The following is a 25,891-nucleotide window of genomic DNA, read 5'->3' on the forward strand; positions in this document are numbered from 1 at the left end:
GAGGTTTTCTTTTTTTATAATTTCTAGTATGAAGGTATGTTTGATTGCCACAGTCGAAACCCCTTCAAAGCGTTTTTTTCGTATCATTTCTTAAACACGGCGACCTTGATATCTCACATAGACGATAATTATAACTGACGGAGAGAAACCTGTCTGCTGGACCCCGCAACCAGTTCCTGGGACATGCCTACAGCCACAGCCCACAGGACAGTTGGGCCCAGGGGTCTATCATTTTTATTGGCCAAAATAATACCTGTGTAGGTATTTGTAGAAATAATTTCATAGCTTTTTCTTCAACCTAATTACACTCATGAAGATATATTGGCAGATTGCAGTTATTGAAACTGAAGGCAGCACTATTTTACAAATCAGATACTCTACAATTAAACCACTGTCATATTTAATCAGAAATGGATCATACTTATTACTGTATGTATTCACTGTCTTTCTCTAATTTCGTATAAGTTAAACAGGACAGCTGTTACTAAGCTCCTTCGGGTAGGTATCTAGATTTTTGAAAATTCAAGTTTATTTTTGCAAGAACTACTCACCTCTTCTAAGATAAAAACAAACAAACACGTATGAAATTAGATAGTTTAAGCAAGCGAATCAAAATAAAGGACCTAAGAGCCTTCTCTATGCTAAGAACGACCACGGCTCAGCACTACTACTTATATTTAGGTGTGAAATGGTTCAATATATTACCATCCAAAAACAAAATTAAGGTAACATAAACATTGAAATATTAACAATTCAAAAAGAAAATGAACTGGATAGTGATATATTGTAAGTATCCTAGCAATAAAAAACACTTTGGCTAATGTTTTAATACTAATTCTCTAAAATTGTGTATGTTTGTAGTTAATTTGAATATTGAATTATGTTTGTAGTTAATTTGAAGATTGAATTATGTTTGTAGTTAATTTAAAGATTGAATTATGTTTGTAGCTAATTTAAAGATTAAATTATGTTAATTTGTATGTTGAATTACGTTTGTAGTTTTTTAAAAAAACTTTGAAAATTGTTCACACATCACCTTGTAAACATTTTTTTATACTTACTCTTCCCATAAATACGAGCTCCTGGAGCTCACCTTACGGAGTAGTAGAATAATTAGGAGAAAAAATATTTTGCATACTGTTATAATTTTGTATTATTTTGTAAAAAATAAATATTCTTACTTATAGCATAGATTTATTTTGATTAAGATAAATTTCAAGGTTTAATTGGATTCACCCGTCCTTGCACTGAGCAAAAAGAGCTTCCTCACAAGAAGTGTGCCTTCAATCAATCACACAAAAGCAATCAATGTCTGATCTCGAAAGCCTAATAACTTGTCTAATCCACCGAGAGGTCAAAGCCTCGAGTCATGAGACCATATTTTTTACGCTACTGCCTCTTCCCAATAATAGCTCAACAATGTTAAACATCAAACAAGTTTCATTGAATAACCTGCTGACTCTATTGCGGTTTTTTAACGGACAAAAAAATGGTAAAGCTTGGTATATTTTTTTCGGAAAGCATCGTAGACGTTGGGAACACATTGAAATAATATTTAATAATTTCTTTAGTGGTGCTATGTTTTAACAATTCACCAAACAACACAAAGTATTCACGGCCTTGGAGGTTTGATTATTATTTGTGCGCTGCCAATGTATTGTTTACATGGTCTAATTTTTACTGATTCTTCTTTTCAGACTTCCCGGATCAGGTGTTGACTGTCAATATTATTTATTCAAGGAAATATATTTACTGCCAAAAGGCAGAAGAAGAAAACCGCATTGATAAACCAATCCAGTTTTGATTCTGGGTTTGACAATATAGCGTACACGTTTAGAACGTTTTTCTAAATGTTTACTAGTTTATTTATACAAAAAAACAGCGAAACACGGAGAGAATTTCCACTCTCCTATATGACAATTTGACGTCTACCTATTTGAGAAATTTGGGTTGATCCTTTACTATTTGCAATACAAGAATAAATGCCATTAGCGGCCTACACTATTGGATTTCTAGAGCTCCTTTAGGCCATTTTTGTCCGAAAAATGCACACACACATGACTTTAAGTATAAAATATAAAAAGTGGCGTTTACTAAGTAATGATTTTATTTTAAATTATAATGTCATATCACAAACTATCTGTATTATTATTTAACGATAAACTAATGTTTATAAGACAAGGTTTTATGCATAGCATAAAGGATAACAAATAATTATAAGCAATAATTAGTCGCCGTGGTTTCAGAGCACCTGACCGGACATCAGAAGACACGGGTTTAATTCCCGTTGGCGGCATTTATTTTTACTCGGGAGATATTTTAAATTTATATTGATATTTAGGAGACTAATTATTGCTTATAATTATTTCTTACAAAGTATCTGTTTCATATCAACAAAAATTATAATTTATTATACTTTAGGCATATGTCAAGTATGTATGGCAAATGGCAAGGGTTTCTGTTTTTCCGTATAAAATTTCACGATGAAATAAAAGATTAGTATTATAAAAAGAGGCAGTTTTGTTCACTTTCAAATTCCTTTTATTTATAGTCGATGTGTATTATCACTTTTAATACAAATCAATTATGATAATAATCATTTTACGTAAAGCAACTGAATCAGGGTTTAGAACTTGGATCTAAAAGATTTTTCTATTCCAAAATTTGTACCTTGGAATGTTTAAAGTCAGGGATCTCTGGTATTCGAGCCGTACCGATTTGTGATACCTGTATAGTGGCAGAAAATGTCACGTCACATATTGTGAAGAAGATCGTCGTGTAGGAATGTCTAATTCGAGATGTCGTTTGTCGTTAACGTGCGTAGATACATACCTGTTGAGGCCACGCGCCCGACAAGCGGGTCTATGCTGGAAATCAATTTGCAAGTCTGCTAAATAAAAACAAAATCCACTCGCGGGAGTGGATTTTGTTATTTGCTAAGTCTCCGGTGTTACCCGGGCTTATTCATTTTTTTGAGTTTTTCGAATTCAGATATATACAGTGACCTTTCTCTTGCTTTGAAAGTGTGCAAAATTTTATCATTCTTGGAATAAAAGTGTAGATTTGTATAAAAACCCGCTCCCCCGCTACAGACACACTTTTTTATATGCAAAGATATATTGAATTACAAAATACTATTTAAAGTCTTACCTACCGAACAAATGCAAAAATTAAAAATTGTTTATAGATTTATAGATTATTGTAAAAATTTATATGATTTTTGATAAAATAATATTTTAATTCAAATCTAATGCCTTAAAGTTTTAGTGATAATATGATATGTTAGTTTGATTGCAAAGTTTTACAATTCCAGAATGTAATAAATGTACAAAAGCATTTCTGACGGCCGGCATAGTCCAGTGGTAACGCATTGGACTGCCATTCCGAAGGTCGCGGGTTCAAACCCGGCGTGCGCAAATAAATTTTATTTGATTAATTTGTGTTATTTCACAATTAATTAATTAAAATAATATATAGTATATTTGCGGCACGTTCCAGAGTGGAAGATACTACCAGTATCGCCCTGGTGTAAGACCACCATTCAGAATTGAAACGTTGCTCCAAATGGCTTTAGCCGTGTTTAGTGACTAGATCTGAATAGCCAGGTACTTCCCCACCTTCCTCTTTCCCTTCCCCACTTACCTTCAGCCTCACAACATCCCCGAATTCATCAGAAAACGATTACAATAGTTTTAAAACTTTAAGTGCATACCTCTTAATTTTTTTTTTCGAAAAATAAAGTTTTCGGTGTACATAGTTTTACCCTAACCCCCTTACTTATAAACGCGGTGTAAATATTACGCGGCGCGTAAGACGAAAAACTTGACTTATTAAAACGGTCTCAAACCAGGTTCAAGGCCGGCTTTACCACACCAACGTTGAACCGGCGTGTAAGAATCAAAATCGTAACAGCCTTAAGCCTTAATCTTTATTTGTCATATTCCTTACAAATGTTTTTAATGAAATAAAACATTTTATTTATTTTATCTTAGAAACATGATTATACTAAATACAAATCATAATATACATAATATACGGGTACGTAATATTTTAGCAGTAGATGAAGGTGACATAACTATTAATTTTGAAGAATTGCCGAAAATCAATAAAATTACAATATGGTGACTCTTGAAATCCATTTTTTTGCTTAGAAGAATGTTAAATAAACTGTCATTTATATTATAATGGCAAAGGCGTGATATGCCAATCTGAAATACTAGGAACTGAATAAAAAAAATTCTTATGTCGATTTTAAACTGAATGATAACTATGACATTGATTGAAGAAATAATAAAACATGGTTTTTATTTTTTATGTAGTGTTAACAAAACAATATTTGTTGCGCTAATTTAATATATTAATCCAATTTGGTAGTGAGAATTGGTTGAGAGAATGACATTTATTTTATGTATAATATAAGGATTCGTTAAACTGAAAGTTAGTTTTGTTTTTGTTTTCTTATGATTATGATACTTTCAAAAACAACTATTGATTTATAAAATAATTATGGTACCTACTTTATCGCTTGTCTGATATGATTCATACTTGCCAGTTTCAAATTTTGGACATTTTAAGTCCATTGAACTTGAATTAATAATTTTTTCGAGGAAATAAGCTTTACGCATGCAACATAAAAAAATATTAGTAGATACATACGTAATTTATACTATTTTGCTTGAAAATATAAACACACCCAAGGATAAATCTAAGGATGGGTTGTTTCAGAAAATTTGAACAATTCATCAAATTTCGATGTTGATTTTCAAGTTCTGTGAAGGTTTCAAGATCTCTTATTATATCATGATTGGCCAGATGTTTCACAAAACTGAACTAATAACAAAACTTGGATAGACAATTCACAAAACTTAAAAATTAACTTTGAAATTTGATGAATTGTTCAAATTCTCTTCAGCAACCCATCCTTAGTATTTTAGAAGATCTGTTTTTATCATGTAAATGTCACAGTTTACAGGACAATGATATCTTTAAATGAGAAAGTGCAGTATTCTGCCGATGAATTTTGCATGTTCAACTGCATAGTATATTATTTACATAACTATGACAGTTTGATCATCATCACAAAGGCAAATCTGTCTCAGCTGCTTTGGAGTATAGGGTAACGTTTGTAAAGGTTCGCGTTGTAGAGCCAGCCAAGGGGAATAATTAACGGGCAATGGCCTGAGCCTGCTGGAGAAGAAATATCTCTATCTTTCTATCTTTCTGGAGTAGTGCTATAACAATTCAATAATTGTGAAAAATCGTCCATGCCGAGCCATCGGAGATTTACGGAAACAATTTATTATTGATGGTTATCCGGAGGTTAATATGGGCTCGTTTGATCATGTCACGTTATCTGATCTCTTTCAATGTCTCACTTTTGTTTATCCCAAATGATATTACATTATTAGTTCATTTTTTTTTAATTTAAAGTAAATCAATTTCTAAAATGCTTCAATGAATCCAGTTTTACATGTATTTTAGTTATATTATTTAACTGTCAGACAAATTGGCAATGGCTTTGAATGCCTAAATAGTGATCGCGATATTGGAAAATAACGACACGATAATTAAAACTAAAATAATTTCAGAATATCGAATAAAATTATCCAATTTGAAATCGTTTAAATTTAAAAATAATTAAAGGGGTTCAACAGTTTAAAATAGTTTAGTATATTCTATTAAAGAGAAATATTCAAAATGATCACAAAAGATAATGGTAGTTTTTCTAAATGTATCGCTATCCCATGAAATTTACTAAAATACTTGTTAGGTTTAGATTCCCCCGCCAAGCAATTTAATTACGGTTTAATCCCAGAATTAGAAACGAAAATGAACAGAGTTCGGTATTTTCGTCGATCATGTTTTAGGCACAGTGATTTAAACTGTCAAATATATATAAAAATATATTTTTTTAAATCCTTTGTTCGGAATTTTTATAATATATTTTTTTTAATAACCTACTTTCCTTAACATTTAGTCACCTCATGATTTCGTTAGATGGACATAATGAAGCTACTAAATACTGTCGAAGACTTAAAATACAATTTCTTATTAAATACTCTTGAAATACATACATTAGAAGATAGACGTAAAATAAACGATTTAACGTTCTTATTCAAAATACTTAACTCTAAATTCGACTGTTGTGAACTCCTGCAACTTATAAACATACATACACCCCCAGTAACAACACGACAAAATACAATATTCTACAGCAGCACACATAAGCGTAACTACATTGCCCACTCTCCGATACAACGACTTCACACCATGGGAAATCATTACTTGGGTGATGTTGACATATTCAATACCAACTTGGCAAGTTTTGTGGATCATTTATTTCAACAATACTCCTAAACACATCATGTAAACCTACAAATAGCTGTAATTTTCTGTTTTTGTTTCTTGCGTTTGTATGACTTGTTGCATAGCTTTTATCAAATGTAATTTTATTCTTATTTTTATGTTTCAAAGTATCTGTCAAATTAAAATTATACTACCAACCATGTAAAAGCCCTCTGGCCGTTAAATAAATAAATAAATAAGAAAAAATTGCAATGTAGGTACAATATGTACTTTCTATAATATTTGCTGGAAGCCATGTCCTTCAACGTCCCGTGTTCCAAGGATTCCCAATTAATCTTAGCAGTTGTAGAAATATTAATTATTATCAATTACCTTTTATTTGTGTTATTCCTCGATTCCGAATCCCCATAACTCAGGATAGCTGTGTAACCTTCAATTATGGTATTTGAATTTATTTCTGATGTTTCGCTTTAATCTCAATTAGGCCAGGAAGAAGCGGGCGGATATTCAAAGGGTTTTTAAGAAATTAAAATATATATATATATATCAATAGTCATAATATGCGTGCGTACAACATATTAAATTATTTATTGTTAATCCAACTAGGTACCTACATTTAAGGAAGTATGAAATATTATTAAATAATCTTGAAAATTAATGTTTTCTATACTATCATAAATTATGAACGTGGTGTTTGACTCTACATAATTTTTTAAATAATTATTTAATGCATATTGAAATATCAATATATCAAATCTATGATCAATTTAAATAATTTCTCAATCTCAATAACAATAATAGGTATGGATTGAGCTGTTCACCCTTACAGATTAATGACAACTGGAAGGATAACTTCAAGTATTTATAGTTAAACCAAGTTTAATTCTCGGGATTTCAGGGTCGTTTAGTTTCTTCTTTCTTGTCTTATGGGTTGTTTTATATCGATTGCATTTATCTCCTTGATCAATGAAATGAAAATTCAGTGAGCGTTGTTCACATTGAGACCCTTGAAAATAAGATAAAAGAAAGTCTCTTCTGTATTTTCAGTAATAAGAATTGTTCGGTATTATATTTTCTCTTGTAATTTAATACGGTATGGACATTTGACTTTTAGACTGAGATAAACATAAACATTGATAAGAAGATTAAAGCTTTCGAAATATGGATTTATGGGTACATTTTAAAAATAGCGTGATTATAGCTAATAACCATATATAGGTAAACAACAATGTAGGTAAATGACTAGCCCACATCATAGGGGGGCCTAAGCACAAAGCCAACCATATTCCACGGCATTGAAATGTTAGTGATACGCAGTGGCGGTTCGTGTCTTTTTAGAAATTAGAAGAAGATATATTTAATCAAAAAATACTTATTGTTGTTGTCACTGTATACTGGAGAAAGCTCAACATAATATTGCATAACACAACATAATAGGAGATCCAGAAGCGCATCGTGAATGCAAACCGCTGCTATTTCCGCCTACAAAAACAAATAAAATCCAGACTGCTTTCCAGAACCACCAAGGTATTAGTGTACTAAACACTAATTAGACCAGTGCTTACGTACTCAGCCGAGACGTGGGTTCTAACTAAGAAGAATGAGCGAGCACTGGACGTTTTTGAAAGGAAAATTTTGAGGCGCATCTTCGGACCGGTTCTAGAAAATGGATTTTGGCGCAGACGTTATAACAATGAGCTCTATACTCTGTCTAAGGAGCTAAACATCACAAACTTCATAAAACTGGGAAGACTTCGGTGGCTAGGTCATGTGGAGAGAATGACCGAGCATCAAGAACCAAAGTCCCTGCTGAGCTCAAGACCGATAGGGAGAAGGAGCCTGGGAAGGCCAAGGTTAAGATGGAGCGACAACGTCCTCAAAGATTTGTCTGCCTTGGAGCTTCGAAACTGGAGAGAGCTGGCGTGGGACCGAGATGAGTTGAGGAAGACTCTTGAGGAGGCCAAGACCCACCAGGGGTTGTAGAGCCAAAAGTGATGATGATGATGAATATTGCATAACTAGCGACTTAGGCAATACTGTATTTGCCGAAACTTTCGTAAAAGTAACTAATGAATATAGCGTCTTAACTGAAAAAACGGTTGAATTTTAAATACAAAAACATAAATGTGCATACATACAAATATAACAATTATTATAAGCAATAATTAGTCGCCTGAAATATCGAAACAAATTAAAAATATCTCCCGAGTAAAAATAAATGCCGAATTAAACCCGCACCTTTTGATGTCCGGTCAGGTGCTACACCTAGGTCAGCTGACCACCGAGCTACATTGTCGTATTCTCAACACGCCAAATAAGTCAATATGTACTAGTACCTCTATCAACAATTACTGCATATTACAGGTGAAAAAATACTCGTATAATTAATTTTTTTTTTACTCGGGAGATATTTTCAATTTATATGGATTTTCAGGCTACTAATTATTGCTTATAATAATTTGTTATCCTTTGTGCTATACATTAAAAAAAACTTTGTCTTATCAACATTAATTTATCATTTAAAATATGTTCATTTTAATAGTAGATTTAAGCAAACCTTTAGATAAATGCAGGGACAAGAAAAACAAAATGCACAAAAATTTACTACAGCTACTATACAAAGTTAAATACATAACATAATAAATAAGAACATTTAATTTTAATCCTCACTGTGCGCAAAGACTGGCAAGCCGCGCCATCCTTCAATCTTCGGAAGTCACGAGGAATAAAACATTATGCTACGTGGCGCACCAGGATAGTCTTAATTTGACAAATGTTTACGATAACACTGTTTGGGCGATTGTGACGTTTTGATTTTTTGTATGAAGCATTTTGTGCTGATTCTATAACTCACAAAATGGGAATATAGGATTGCTCTTCGACCGGATTTTCAGTCGCGTGGATTTTAAAGGCGGAATTTTAACGGCGTACTGTTATTTGTCAAATTTTATACACTCGAAATGTCATCCGGTTGTTCATTTTCTGGACACGACATATCACTCTACTAACAATGTGAAAAGAAACCCGCCTAAAGCAGTAAAGTTAGCACATGATATTCAATTACTATGGTAATTGAGAGTTGGCATTGTCATAACGTCGCTCTGAACTCAGAAGTGTCGTGATGCCTTCTAACTGTGTCGTTTTGTCTTTAAAAAATATTTCTGTTACTGTTTCTTTTCTGAAGCCATTATTTGCTGCTGATCTTTATTCTTGAGCTTAACAGAAATATACCAATAAAAAGTGCAGTAAGCTGCATATTGTATGTATTTATGAGATTTTTTCAGTCGATTTTTCAATCAGTGAATAATGCGGCAGGTCAGTAACTCCCGGGCCTCCAGATAAGCTTGTTACCATGGGCCAGTGTTAATGCAAATAATTGTTTTATACAACTTCACGTCCATTATTATAGACAAAAATAAAATACGAAAATGTTTAATTACATCGTAACATAAAATATGAATTTCCCGGGTAGCAGCTAAGATAGTTCACATGGGCATTGCAATCTATAATTGTGCGTTTAATTGGTTAACTTAAAGAGTAGTAGGGTAGTGAACAGGATATAATTTTTGATATCCTGTTTTAACTTGACCGTTTCGAATTTCATCTGTCTATAAATTTGTTCTCATTTTCCGTTTCCTTTTGAAGGTGGTGGCGTTTTAATGGTAAAGTAAAAATTATTTTTTTAAATCTGTAATCGTTGTGTTTATTTGCACTTTCTAATTTTAATTTAATTTAACTTAAGTCTCCATTTGTTCGCAGAACTACTTGTTTATAAAAATGCATTGTTTTCGATTCAAAAATAACTTTTATAAAATACAATAAGTAATAACAACTTTTGTTTATTATAGCAATTAATTAAATGGCTGTATAAGTTTGAAAACCTTCATGAGAAAAAATATGAAAAATGCCGTACTACAAAAAAAATTAACTCATGGTGAATTTTATACGTCCTGTGAAATCGTTTTCTTTTTTATTATAATACTCGAGATGAAATTAAACAGCCTTCGTAATATTATGCTAATTTTTATGTCTAGAGTATGGAATTGCAGCGGAAACAATACATCTTAAGACCGTAATACACAACCAACAAAAAACAAATGTGCGAACGATTCTTTGCTCCTCTCAGTTAAGATTTTATATTAAATTGCGCATATTGTGGATCAAAAGAAAAATAATATACACAATCGCGCTCAGCAAAAAATTTTAAGTACGTAACAAAATTAAACGATCAAATATTCTAGTTTTTACATCTATACAAAAAAATTGCATAATTAATAATATTACAAAAACAATATATGTCACAAAATGCTTTGTTTGAGTTGTAATAAAAGTGTTTCTGAGAGGTCAGTAAAAAGCATTTAAAACTCTAACTTTAATTAACTAAATTGTAACGCCATGGATACATTGCATGGTAATAATTAAAATACTAAATCAAATTTAAACTAAACTCTGATCACTCGCCTAATATAATATATAGTATATTTGCGATACGTTCCAGAGTGGAAGATACTCTCAGTATCGCCGTGGTGTAAGATCACCATTCAGCATTGAAACATTGTTTGAAATGGCTTTAGCCGTGTTTGATGACCAGATCTGAATAACCAGGTGCTTACTCACCAGTGTGGTTTCACATAAAAATAAAACAAGGCAAAATACGAAAAATTGTTAAATTTATCATTCGTATTGGTATCACATATTTTGTGAACAATTAAACATTTAAATAAAAATAGAAACCAGATTCGTTCCAACTTTTGTTTGGATCTTCTAGTTAAAAAACTTAGTAAATGATTTGTAGGTGTATAATGAGTTATTTTTATACGTATTCAATGAAAAGATGGCAAATTCTCTTCGAATGCGATCTGTTTCTAAACTTGCTGACACCATAAGGTTAATTTACAACCATTTTAAGAATGGAGTTACCAACTTCGAATATACACTTATAATTCTATATTTAGTATTGAATTATTAGTGTAAATTCGATGTTGGTAACTACATTTCTTAAAATGGTTGTACCTTATGTTGTCAGCAAGTTTGGAAACATCGCATTCAAAGAAAATTTGCCATCTATTCACTGAATACGTATGCAAATAACTCATTAGACACCTATGTATATATATTATACTCATATGTGTGTGTAAAATGAATAGCTCTCTTTGGTAACATTACAGCAAAAGTAATTATTTTGATTGTATTGTAATAATTTTTCAAATAAGTTTTAAATGTGTCCGACCCAAATCAATCCAATTACATAAACATTCAATTCCAAAAGGATAATTTATTTTTATCACTACCTGCATATTTTTTTAACCGTTTTAAAATAAAATGTCGGTATTACATGGTAAATAATACCTTTTAAGTACTAAGACCTCATTATGTAAATTAATGAAATTGGATAATATGAAAGCGTACAATACGTGTAAAATGATTTAATATACAATTTTCAATGCGAAAAACGAAACCTAACATGAAACATCAATACGGGTTATATCAGTTGACAGTTTTCGTGTCCACGTGTCTCGCAATTGTTGAAGATATAATTTTCACCTCTTTTAATAAGCTAGTGAATGATCAATTTTATGTCACCAAGCAGTCCGACCATTTATGCGCTTATGTCCTTTAACTAGGTAGTGCTTACACTGCTTACACTGCTTACACTTACACACTTCCTATTTGTCATGCTAAGCTTGACACTCCATTTCATAATACGTATATACAGGTTTCTCTCTTTACCGCTCGTGAACATAATTCCTCTGAGTCTGGGTTCCCTTCGTATAAGCGATGTTTCTTCCCATTCTAGGTTTAGATCACATTTTATATGAGTATATATTCAATTCTTTAATCAAATAGATATACCTAATCCGTTGTGACAAGTTAGTAAAGTCCGCTTTCGTCATATTGAATTTTTGACACAGTCGGTTCCAATTTTGAACATAACGCTTAAATTCAAAGAAAAAATTATTTCGTATAATCATATTTCACGCAGGGATAACGCACATCACATACATTCGAAATTAGTAAGTCTGACTAGCGTAGATCCGTGATCCGTGATAAATCATGGGACAGTCATTCTTAACAAATCAGCTCCAATTTTCTGTTAAAATATTGCATTATAGGAAGGTAAGACATGAGAATGAAGCGAATTTGAGCCAGATTTCACGCAAGACTAACACACAGCACAGAAAACCTTATTTAGTATGTATGACTAGAATGTGACGAGTTTAATTACTCCTTAGAATGTTGTGACTAAATGTAAGATATCAATCATTTTCCATACGAAAAATGTTTTACCTGAACAGATTTTATATATTGTATTTTACATCCGACTTAAAAGTTTATATCTGCTCCCTGGTAATTTTAATTATTGAAAAACACACCAATTTTACATTGAATATGGTTGAGTTGATAGTAATTTATTCAGCTAATTCTAATGAATTTTATTTCGTGAACTTTGAAAGGCGTAATTAAAGTATTTCTGTAGAAACTGTTCATTCAACTGTTGAAATAGCACCGAATGAAAATTGTAAATCTATAAAATTAAAAAAAGATTATTTTGCGATTTTTTAAATTTGAGCAATTAATTTATGTTAAATTGTTTATGTCGTAGATACATTTTAAGAAAACAAATAAATATAATAAAATGATTCTCTTGGACTATGTTAGTGAAAAGGCATTTGGGTTGAGATTTCATCGAATATAATTAAATGATTAATCAAATGTTGTTTTTACTCGGCGTTGAAAACATCTTCGAAATCCTATTTTATGATAGCGTTAAATTCGTCATAAACACAATATTTTAATTGGGATGATAATATTTATGTTGAGTTTAAGTTCAGGTTACTGGCACCATAGAATTTTCTGCCTAACGAATGACAGCCTAAAAATATCTAGCTGTGAATGGTTTTAAATCACCTGCATGTTAATATGGCGGGCATATTGTTTTTTTTTTATTTATGAAAGACAAATTTATTCTTTACAATAGTATAAATTTAAGTACTAACCATGTCCATAAGTACCTACATACATCGAATCACAATAATTCATTACTACATTCAATCAGTTTCAGGAAAATAATGAACGCTTTGACCAATGTCTAGTCATGAAACATAGCCTAAGGTAAATAATATTTTGTTTAGGATTTTTTAAATAACAAATAAAATGCTTCAAAAGTACAATAAACACAAAAAAAACATTGTTTTCATAAATACCTTTGTCACGTCGATTTCCACCATGAGGACTTGCTGAGACAAGTCCCACACCTGCGCCAACCGCCAAAACGAAAACTGTCAACACAACTCTCATTTTAAATCGATTGTTTATTCAAGTCAATCACAACAAAGAAAAAAAAATACAACAAAAAGTACTTGTCAATCGTATATTAAATTTAATAATCAAGGACAATGTAACATCGTTTATCTAAACAGTCTGTCGACTACAAAAAATACGTCGTAATCTAAGGAGATTGCAACAAGCGCGTCTTTTCATTTTGACTTTAGATTTATCGTTATTCTGAAAAGTCGTAGGCTGTACCGCTAACGAATGAGGATGCGGTTGCGTGTTGTTGGATCGACCAGCAGTCTTACACTGGCGGGGACAACAGCGAGACGGAGTACCTGGCCTGCCCTGCAATAATACACCTCACACCATACACCGCACGTTATACTATACACTTATGCAGCCTTATTCGTTTACTAGCGGAGCTTTTTAAAATATAACCATGTTCCGCCGAGCTTTTTCCGTTTCGCCCATCGTATATTTGCATGTATAGTATACTGAATTGGACGCTCGATAAGGTAATGCCGAATTTTGATTCATGGGCACTTGTGAATGAAAGACGGAGTGATAATATTTTCGCGCATTAATCATACCTTTAAAAATTCGATGGTATGGATTGGTATATTATCTTGTGATCGTTATTTTTGCCCAGTTTACAATGTTTTGGATGTATTTCAATGTGCTATAAATATATTATTATTTAAATTTTATAATACATGTACTGTTTTAGAAATGAGATAAAATTATACTTTACATATTGGCTTACAAAAGAATTGGGGGAGATTTGAACCCCAAACTTTCACAATACAACAAAAGGAATGAGTAGTGCATGAAATTGAAACCAACAAAACAACTGCATCTTTGCTAATGTTTACAAGTTTTTTTTCAACACATAGCGGTTGTATCAAAAACGGAGAGAAGTTTCGTGATCATGATCCAAGACTCAAATTTAGAGAATAAACAAATTGGCGTTGTCCCATTAGAATTAACTATTGTTTAATTTGTATTCATTTACTTACTTACAGCTTTTACTTTGTTACATTGGTGTACTAAAATTTACATAATACTAATAGTTTTATTCCCAGCCACATGAATAGGAAGTCATATTCAGTTTATAAATGTTGGCACTATAACAAACAGTAAAATATAAAAAATTAGATGCGAAGAAAATAAATCTACATAGAACTCAAACAACAAATACAAAGAGAAGAGAAAAACACAGATAACTAACCAGAGTACAAAGCAAAGTAAAGGATAAACATTCATTCATGAGATAGTCATTCGAAGCTTAAGGGCGGGACACTAAAATACAGGATGTCCGGGGGTAAAGTGCGCTTGCTTCGGAGGATGATTCTACATAATTTTAGAAGTAAAATGGAAAATAACCTATTTCCAATATCTATAGTTTAAATTAATTGTTTATGTAAAAAGATGAATAGTTTATTTGGAAAAAAAATTCTTCTATTGAAAAAATATTTTTTATGGGAAAATGAACAAAAATGAACAAAAAAAGTTTTTTTTTACTCTACCATCATGTACCATCACCTCCCGAAGTAAGCGCACTTTACCCTCGTACACCCTGTATATAGCTTTTCATTCTACTCACTGTCGTAATTAGCGTCTGAATCAAGGTTTCATAATACTAATAATTTGTAAACTGGCATTTTTGTGAAAAATAACCTCAATGGTGAGTGTTTATTTAATGAATTTCATAATTTTGAGGAGCCGAAAGATGATACATCTCCCGGCCACGTAAAGTTTTGGACACTATTTGCAGCATGCTTTTTGATTGAGTTCATACAGGTGACACAAAAAAATATAATATTTGATGTTATAGGCTCATGTTTCTTTTTGAACATTTTTTTTAAATTTCTTTTTTTTTTAAAGAAAACAAACATTCCCGGTTTTCGAATAACCTGAAAATATTTTATAATCTGCTACTTCCACCACAGTAAGCGGAAAATGTTGCTTGTTTTGTGATGAAGGACTTATCCAGCTCAGGAATTCAACACGCTACGCCTGCGTAGGACCCAAACGCAATGTCAACTCGTCACCCACTGATTCAGTAGAAATAAATTTAGTTTTTTATCCATAAGATGTGAGAAAAATGTATGCAACTTGCCGAGATGTGCTGGTAATTATTTTTCTTCATCCTTACGGAGATGTTGTGAACAGTAACAGTACAATTATATGATTCGTAATAATGTAAAAATCCCACAATTATAATTGCATTAAAACCTAACAAACTGCGAGCATTTTCATGTGATACTAATTGTTTAACTCTTGCAGGCATTTAAGTTAAAGAATATGACTTAATTAAACATGCTTAGATCCCATAAAAATAATTTAAAATAAAATAAAAAAATGCCATTAGATTTTTTCTCAGGCGCACAAAGCTAAACAAAATACCCGTCGAATGGTTTATTTATTATAATTAACTTATGAAATTACAGGAACCGTTAACTTTTCTTGAGATGGTAACATAACACTCACACGTATAACTGACTCAACTGACGAAATAAAAACATAAAATTATTAACGCATTGACGAAATTTATGAGAATGCCCGCGGGCGATAAGAATAATATTATTTAATATGAAGCTGAATTTAAATACGTGAATATCCCTACTACCTACTGGTGCTCATAATGTAAGCTTTAAGCTATTCTTAAATAACTTTTATCGTCTTTCATTCATAGAATTTTATTACATTTGGTATATAATTGACAAGTTATGTTAGTTTATTGGTTGAAATTAGGAATTTTTTCATAAGCCGGTCTAAATTAATCTATCGGATTAAAGAAACCCAGATATTATGTATTTTTTAACACAATTTGTAATACACTACTTTTAAATTTGAATTAACAAAGATTGCCAACCGGGTTTCGCTTTTACAAAGCTTAGGGCTTATTATTAACAATTACTAATAAACCCTGAAGAAGCTTGGGAAAAGCGAGACCCAGTTGGCGATCTTTGTTAATTTAAAAATAAAAGTGGTGTTTTATGAATTGTGTTTTTTATTTAATATATAATGTCACACCACAAAGTATTTGCTTCCTTAGATTTTTTTGTTTATTACCTGACATACGTGACATAAACTTGACTGGCTCACAAGACATTATACTTATCAAGCAATTGAAAAATATAAAAGTAATGCATCGTCTTTTCTTACTTTTTCACAGTTCAAAAGTTATTTAAAAGTAATGGTGGAGAATTATAATTCAAACTGAACCTAGATAGTTTAAGATTGGAAAATTTTATGATTTCAAAGCTCAATTCCCTCGAGTTTTTAGTGAGATAAAGAAATCTGGTTTCCATTTTTACTGTAAATAAGTAATATTTGTAAGTATAGTCAAATTTAAAACTTGATGTATAGGATGTTTCTGCACGTAAGACTTAAACAAGCGATTCCTTAGATTATTTGGAGTAAAAAACGATTATCATTTTGATGTGCGTTGACATTTTTTATCAATTAAAACACAAAAATATTTTATTATAATATACGTCACAACTGATCACGTCTCGTCTGATCGGTGCTGCTGGAACGACATGGAGAGCTTTTCACATGATGCTCTAATTCTGGGCTGTTAAAAGTGGACTCTTGTGATGGAATGGAATGTTTGGTTTTTAAAAGAAAAAAAGATTGTATTCAGACAGCAAAATTACTTATGCGTATATTTTTTCTCCAAATAAGCTTTAAATTTTATACTATTTTGGTTTTGTCGTGACATTTTTTTTCTGTTTGCTCCACTTCACTAATGAATGCCTAAGCATGAGCTCGGTTTACAATATTACTATTATTCCGACTGGTATTCCCACTTTTTGCCCGTTATTCAATCAAATCAATCCATTACGAGCAGCAACCACCCCTGTAGCCCAGTCAAAACATTGATTTAATCAATGAGCATCGGGAACGTTGATTATAAAAGCATGACGAAGCCATTTGGAAGTGAAAAAAACGGCATTAAATAATCATGCGGCGGGATTAGACTTTTTGCCCGTCAACATATGTTCGAACCCGTTCATTATTCTCACTCTATTGATTATATCTAGTCACTCGATGATATAGAATGCACTAGAACAGCCCGCTAGTGAATGATGAGGCCGTAATAGGTCACTATCAAAATGAAGTCGGGTTATCACCCTTCTATCTTAACCCGTTCGGTGTCAATCACTCCCATAGGCGGACAAATCGTATGTAATTTTAATGGTAAAAAAAGCTCCCGGCAGCGAATATGTTAAGGGTAAAAGACACACGTTATAATCTCCGCTTTTATATATGGTGGCAATTTAATTATTTAATTAAACAGTATATACGCATTATGAATATAAATAAATAGTTTGGTCCAAAAAAACTCAATTCTTTCAAGAATGGCATACACACACAATATTGTATCCGCGATTCAATAGGATATTGTATGCCTTTCTTGAAAAAATCAAGTTTTTATTTCTTAAACACTTTCAGAGGTTCTCTATTACATTTGATGTCATTTCAGTATGAATCTAGCTAACCAATTGTATAAGTATGAAAAATGCTAGGTATGATGATATTGAAAGATTTCTTTTCTTTTTAAACACAAATCTGCCGTCATTATAAGGGGGAAACCAAACTTTTAAAAGTAGGTGCTTCACGCAATTCATTTTCTAAGTAAATCGGTTATAGCGAAAATATTTATAGATCACTTTTAAACATCGTAAAAACAAAAATAGTGTAAGATTAAATAAAATCGTACAAAAAGTCGCCCGCCTCAATGAGGCATAGCAACAGTTTAATAATGGTCTTGAACGCCAAAATAGCTGTTTTACTTAGAAAAACGGTTGTGCGGCTCTTTTCAAACAAAACTTAAATTTTGTTTTTAGGTAAAAAATACCAAAAATAACTGAATAATAATTATTTTAATCAATGGATATATGTTACTTCATTTATTTGTGTTTCAAATTCTAAAATATAGGCAACAAATATTAATTGTTAAAATATTATCTTCCCCAACCTACTATATAAATGTAATGAAAGATAAATGATAGTGATATAAATAATGTAATAAAAGATAAAGGATAATGATATAAATAATGTAATAAAAGATAAAGGATAATGATATAAATAATGTAAAAGTAGTTTGTAATTTATATTTGCACCCTTCAAACAGATTCATTTAAAAATTCTCATAAAAAATTGCCAAAATTGCCTCGAAAATAGTGAAGAATCGATTTAAGACACAAAGTAGTACAATAATAACACATATATTGTATGGTTTCTTTTTTGTGTTCAAAGGCCATTCTTGAACTTTGTATTTCGTTTAGTCTTATTCAACAAGTTGTAATGTGAATTTTGTTGTATATTTGGCTCGACTTTTCTCACAGAGTCAAAACTGTTTTAACATACATAACAATGGAACGTTATTAACCATTGGACCACCGTTATTTATTAATTGTTAATTCAATAAGATGTGTAGACTTCCCAAAGAGAGTCTGCGCATGCATAAAAAATACGCAGTGTTTTTAAGAAAGTCAAATAATGTTAAGTGCTTAATGGAACGTACAATTTGTAAGCGTATTAGGCTGGCCGCATACATACGTTTTCCGTATTCGATTTCCGAATTCGTTTTCCGTATTCGGAATTCCGTGAGACTAGCGCAAACGTTCGTTTTTCTTCATTCGGAATGTATAAACGTCAGTACCAGTGGTGCCAACAAGGGCGATATATCGCCATTTAGGCTACTCAGAGCGAGAATCGGCGCCGAAAAAATCTAAAAGGCGACTAATATTTTCACGTAAAAACATCAATTTTAAACATGTCCCACCTAACAGCAAATTCGGCTACTTTACGCTACCTTATGTATGAGAAACGGCGATATTAGGTCAAGATCCGTTGGCAACACTGAATTACTGAACGGAAATTTCCGAACGTTTGCGTTCGCACAAACAAAATGTATGCAAGAGCTGCGTTCCACATGACGTCATTAGGTTTTTTCCATTCGGTTTCTCCGAACGCGCCGGTTTGCATTCGGAACGTGCGTAAGGAATTTGTTCCGTTCGGAACTAAAACGAAAGTGTGCGGCAGTTAATGTATTTTCTACTGATTCCGTGCATTCGGATGTCCGAATACGGAAAACGAATTCGGAATTCCGTGAGACTAGCGCAAACGTTCGTTTTTCTTCATTCGGAATGTATAAACGTCAGAACCAGTGTTGCCAACAAGGGCGATATATCGCTATTTAGGCTACTCAGAGCGAGAATCGGCGCCGAATAAATCTAAAAGGCGACTGGTCGCCAATTAAACTACCTCAAAAACATCAATTTTAAACATGTCCCGAAATTCTCTAGCCACCCCCCCCCCCCATGAAATTTATTTTTCTGGGGACAAATTTTATATTTTCTTGAAATTCTCTAGCCACCCTCCCCATGAATTTTTTTTATTTTCTGGGGACAAATTTTATTTTTTTGAAATTCTCTAGCCACCCCCCCCACGAATTTTTTTTATTTTCACGTAAAAACATCAATTTTAAACATGTCCCACCTAACAGCAAATTCGGCTACTTTACGCTACTTTATGTAAGAGAAACGGCGATATTAGGTCAAGATCCGTTGGCAACACTGAATTACTGAACGGAAATTTCCGAACGTTTGCGTCGGCACAAACAAAATGTATGCAAGAGCTGCGTTCCACATGACGTCATTAGGTTTTTTCCATTCGGTTTCTCCGAACGCGCCGGTTGTATTCGGAACGTGCGTAAGGAATTTGTTCCGTTCGGAACTAAAACGAACGTGTGCGGCAGTTAATGTATTTTCTACTGATTCCGTGCATTCGGATGTCCGAATACGGAAAACGAATTCGGAAATCGAATACGGAAAACGTATGTATGCGGCCAGCCTTATACGTTTATTTTTAACTCCTCAGGCTAATTTTTTCGGTTTTGGGGACAAACAGCTATTACCCGTAAGGTCAATTTGTTTGCTTTTCGGAATAGCTCATATGGTGTCATAGAAATTGTTGTGTCTCCCTTACTGTTATAGTTAGAAATATAAACTAAACAGTGTAAGAAAGAAAAAAAACAAGTTTTATATTCCAATACATAATTTATCTACAGAATTAGTAAAATGTACGCTACTCTGAAATCAAAAGGTCCAACCGTAATTTAAGAAAAGAATTATGAAACTTTGTGAATATAATAAAAAAAATTTATATAAATCGGTAATAATGTTTATAATACATTTGTCTTATAAAATATGTGTTTTTTAGGTCAATTTAAATCAGTAATTTTAGGTCTGTGTTTAGGCGAATCAACGTAAGTTGAAACATTTTAAAACCTTTTTATAGAAATTATCTAAAATTAGATTAAACTTCCGCCACATCGGAACTGGCTTAGCCTAGTGAGGTGGATTATACCAAACAAAGTGTATGTTAATTTATTGGTTAGTAAATAATTAAAAAAAAAAACAATAAATTATGGATTTCAACATATTATTTTTTCAAAAAGCGTTTGTTAATTTCTAAAAATAAAATTTTAAAGCGTATTTTATCACCTTTCAAAACAGTTCTTTGTTTTCGGATACGTTCAGAAATATCCAATTTATTTGGATTTTGTTGATAAACAGAAATACACAAAAATTAAACACAAACGGTCTATATATGCAAGGGGCCTGAAAGGTTAAAACATACTATCCCATTTCCGCAAATAATAGTACGAATTGTTTGTAAGTAAAGGAGAAGAAGTTCTTGGAAGGAAAAACGTGTGAGGGGTGAATATGAATCTGGGAGTCAATGTCCAGAGTGTCGTATGAATCCAACCCTCCCAAAGCGGTGCAAAGCATTAGGTCAAGAGATTCCGGCTGGAGAGTTCAATGGGTTTCCCTCAATCGGCTCCTCCCGATTCGGCCCGAAACGCAACTGGTGGGCAGACGCATCCGCCACCAAACAGTGAAATAATACTATTACAAGAAGCTAGTCGCTAGTTTCGAGGATACTTGACCAGAATGTTATATGTAGCTAAAATATAAAAAAAAGTGGAAACAAACCTTACATAAATAGTTTGCAATGAGAATTTCGGGAAATGATTCTGTTCTGAAACTATGCAAAGACGCGACGGTTTTTATTTTTCTGAAACATTCCCATCGCCAAAGAAAACTGTCCAATTTACTCAATTTTCATCAAACATTTACAGTTAATGTTTCCGGAAATGTGTGCGATTTGAAACAATGAAAACACGCGACATTTTGCTATTCTCAAGAAAGCTGTCGTATTTATGTCTTTCCCTCGTATTTCCACGTCAAAATCATTTATACTTTCATAATATAACATTCAGTTCAAACAAAACATGCACTCAGTCACCTTGTGGAGATAAATTTGATTGATAAGTTAGCATTGTGTAATGATTTGATTGTTTCTTTGTTATTATAAAAATAAACTTCAATTTTTTATTGGTCCATGAAACATGTAAGTTTCGCCTCTCTCCTTTCAATTGTAGCTGATAATAATTACCTCAAAAGTTACAAAACAGATTTTATTACCGCGATGTTTTGTTCTTCGAATACGTAATACGCGAGTGTCTGTTTTAGGTATATTAATCAGGGCTTAATGTGGGTTGGCACTCAAATTAACGGCTCGGTAGACTGAAACAATCGTGGGAAGGTACCACGGAGCGTGGAACCCCTTGTCTTTGGGGACCCCGCCCCCTTATCGGCCATTGTTTTTGGGACCGCATTATGCTCGTACGTACAGAATTTTTAACGCAGTTTCTGTGTTTTAAATTTGCAATAATGGTTTGACAAGAGTTTGTTAACAAGAGTTTGTTAACAAGAGTTGGTTAACAAGAGTTTGTTAACAAGAGTTTGTTAACAAGAGTTTGTTAACAAGAGTTTGTTAACAAGAGTTTGTTAACAAGAGTTTGTTAACAAGAGTTTGTTTACAAGAGTTTGTTAAGACCGGGAGGTGAAATCACTATTTTCGATGAATTGGTTAAATTGAAACTTCCTATAGTTTCTCTAAAGTTTAATAGAATATAATTCTTATTTACATTATGAAAAATATAAGCGTAAACCAGTTAATAAATTATTTTTTAAATGGAAAATTATGAAAGCATGTAAGAAACAACTCAAAAAATTAAATTTTATGGTTAAGATTATTTGTGACTGGCAGTTAGTCTTGATTACTTTTTTTTTCTTTAAACAATGTATAGATTACTCTGCCAAGCAATTTGTATTTTATCTATATTCGCGGTGACACACTATCACCATACTTACTTTTGGCTTGTATATGTTATATACCTCTTAACAAGAGTTTATTATCAAGAGTTTTTTTAACGAGAGTTTGTTAAAACTTTTATTCGCCATTATTGGAAAAATGGTATTAATTTTGTTATTTCTTCGTGTTTTTTTTTTCTGTTGCGTACATATAAAATAAAATATATATTTTTAAAAAAACGTGCGTTTTTTAACGCACTTTAAAAAAAAGCGTTTCTTAACAAGAGTCTGTTAAAAAGAGTTTGTTAAAAGTACAGCAGGGTAACTATGGAAGCTTTCAACAGTTTTTTGTGATTTTTTATTTATTGAAATAAAGAGCTCTCCAAAATCAGGCATAAGTGCAATACCGCACAAGAATGCTAAACGCTAGTGGAACTATGGTATTTCAATTTTGGGAAAAAAATATGAAGTTGAAGAGAGTTGGGGAGGTGAAGGGAATAGGAACGATTGGGACATGCATACAGATGTTCAGAACTAGTAAGTATACTAAGTCAGTAAATTAAAAGTCATTTCTAGCAATTCTGAATGCTGGGATTTTTTGAGAATCTGAACAGAAAAATTTAGAAATTAACTTGAAATATGTTGAATATTTAATTTTAATCGTGCAATAATTTAAAGAGAAACTCCGCGCACGGTTTCGAACCTAAATAATATACCATGGTAATGACAGTGCCGAAGAATCGAGGCTCCCGATGATAAAGATCACTCTGAAATTATTTAAGACTTGGTAAGTTTAATGCAGGTAATATTTTGCAATGCTTTTACAATCTCATTGAGTCAAGTAGATAATTTTAAACCCAAACACAAAAATGGTCTAACAATTGTTTGCAAGTATTACAATGGCGTCAAGATGAGTTGTGTCTTTTGGTAATGTGGTTCACAACCCACCAAATACTTGATTCCCCGGGTCAGGGTCAAAAGCCATTGCATCACCGAATGCATAACATTATCACTAGGTCATTAATCTTGACTGGTTTGCTGGAGATGCGCTTTTTACAATGCGTTTAAACCATGGATATTTTGTGGGGTCGAGTGTAAGTACAAAGTAAAAATGTTAAAACGCACGTACACAAAAAACAAGATCCCTTGAAAGTTTTATAAAAAAGAATGGGCACAATAAGGAAATACTGGATGTACTAAAGAACCTACCTAAATGGAGATGTTTCTATTTTTCACATAAAGTTTTTTTTAAATTTTTTTACTGACGTCCTATTGCGCTTTTACAATAAGATTATAAATTAAATTAAAAACAACAGTAACTTCAATTTAAACATTACAAAAGTAAGTTAAATAATATAATCTGATAATATTATTACGCTAGCGTCTGGACGGTTTCGGCCCTCTGATTGGTCGAATTCAAATATTATGTTTCGGGTAAATTCCGCATATTATCTAAGGTTTCTTGAAAATGTCAATCCCTCCTTTACCCTTCCCTATTGGCCGACAGAGCGCACCTCTGGCGGCATAATAGCGAATTATAGTGTTTCGTTTGAAATAATCCATAGCAAATACGTACAATTTAATTTATTCAAACAACGGTCATTCGTTATGTACAACAACTGTTTTAATACGCATTTAAAAAAAAACATTTGATTCAACTTAATGACAATAAACAAAAATTCTTTGCATTTAAGATTTTAAAAAATATTGTTTTTTAATATTATTTACGTAAATAATGATTTCGCACCATTTGACAGAACACCGATATGAATTTAGCGCATAATACGCGTTTGTTTGTAGGAAGTGTAGGAACTGCCAACCCAATAAAAAACATGAAACACAATCGTAAGCTAGAAACGCTTCGTTGATTGTAAAACTAGCCAAGAAATCTTTAATCTGACATGTATTATATGTATAATATAATGTACATGTACTTATGACATGTACTTATATGTATATTGAAACGATAGGTTAGGTTAGGTTGGGTTATTATAGCGGGTTAGAGCGGGGTTTTAACTGCTAGTATAAATATAATACCACAATAAGCAAAAAATAAAATATACTCGGTATGTTAATATGCTAACTAAGATGTTATGAATACTTAATCATATGCATATACATATTATGAAATTTCGTTATTGCCATTCACTAAAAAGTGATGATTTAATTTCGTTCTAAATGTACAAAATTTAAAAATTTTAGAAAAAAATAAATTTTAAAAAATAAATTTTTAATATTAGTGACATCAATTAATTCATTGCCAATTCTGTGAATCCTTTCCATTGCAGAATTCAACACGAAGTTATTGTTGTGAAACAATATGTTCCATCTAGTATGATTTGGAGGTACACGTAGGTAATAACTATGTGTGTAATAGCATCAGGGCAATCCAATCTAGAAATAACAATTTTATACAACAAAAGATCATATATATTTTTCGCATTTCATATAATTTAGATAAATCTATTATAATTAAATTGAGTAAATTCACATAATTGATTGTAATAGGAATAGGAATACCAATTTTTAAATTAATTAAGTCTAAAATTTTATTTTGATTTCTTTCAATTTGTACGCAATGAGAGTTAAAATGACCAGAATGCATAGATTGTATTCAACCTGACTTCTAACCAGAGATGTGTATAATAATTTTATGTTTTTTAGGTTATTAAAGTCTTGATTTAATAATTATTGTAAAGTCAATAATAATTATATCCCAAACGAAGTAGTATAATAGTAATAGTGATTCTAGAGCAAGAGCTTGCAGATTGAAAGCTACTTTAGTTTCAAAATAGTAATAAGTAGTTTTGGAGTAGCATTCTTTAGTATTGAAAAACTGCCATTGTTGCTTGACGTGATTAAAAAAAAAATAGCAACCGGTTTCCGTTTTAATTTAATTATTTTTTTTATGTTATACCTTACAAGAACGCGCGTGTCTGCACAGTGTAAAGCCAGTGGAACTATATCCCACCCGGCTAGGCAGGGGCTGTATAAATGAGTAATTAATTAATACATATTAATTATATGTTAATTTTGATGTCTGTTAATAAAGTCTTATCAATCAGAAGACGGCACACTTTTGTTTTTGATTACGGTGATCTTCTACCTAGGTGTCTACTGGTTGTGACAAGGGG

The 25,891-nt window shown here is 32.0% G+C and overlaps 1 protein-coding gene across 1 annotated transcript in view; it reads right to left on the bottom strand.

Moving 5' to 3' along the window:
- Window positions 1-13,862, bottom strand: part of LOC149421901 (uncharacterized) — a 59,198-nt gene extending 45,336 nt beyond the window's left edge. Inside the window, exon 1 of the mRNA XM_089634595.1 lies at window positions 13,512-13,862. Within this exon, the coding sequence (XP_089490721.1) occupies window positions 13,512-13,605 (94 nt within the window). The 5' untranslated portion in view covers window positions 13,606-13,862. The remainder of the gene's footprint in view (window positions 1-13,511) is intronic.
- Window positions 13,863-25,891: the final 12,029 nt, after the last annotated feature.

Source organism: Hesperophylax consimilis, chromosome 8 (genome assembly GCF_061612785.1).
Source record: "Hesperophylax consimilis isolate HC1 chromosome 8, BYU_Hcon_1.0, whole genome shotgun sequence".
In the NCBI taxonomy this organism is placed as follows: domain Eukaryota; kingdom Metazoa; phylum Arthropoda; class Insecta; order Trichoptera; family Limnephilidae; genus Hesperophylax; species Hesperophylax consimilis.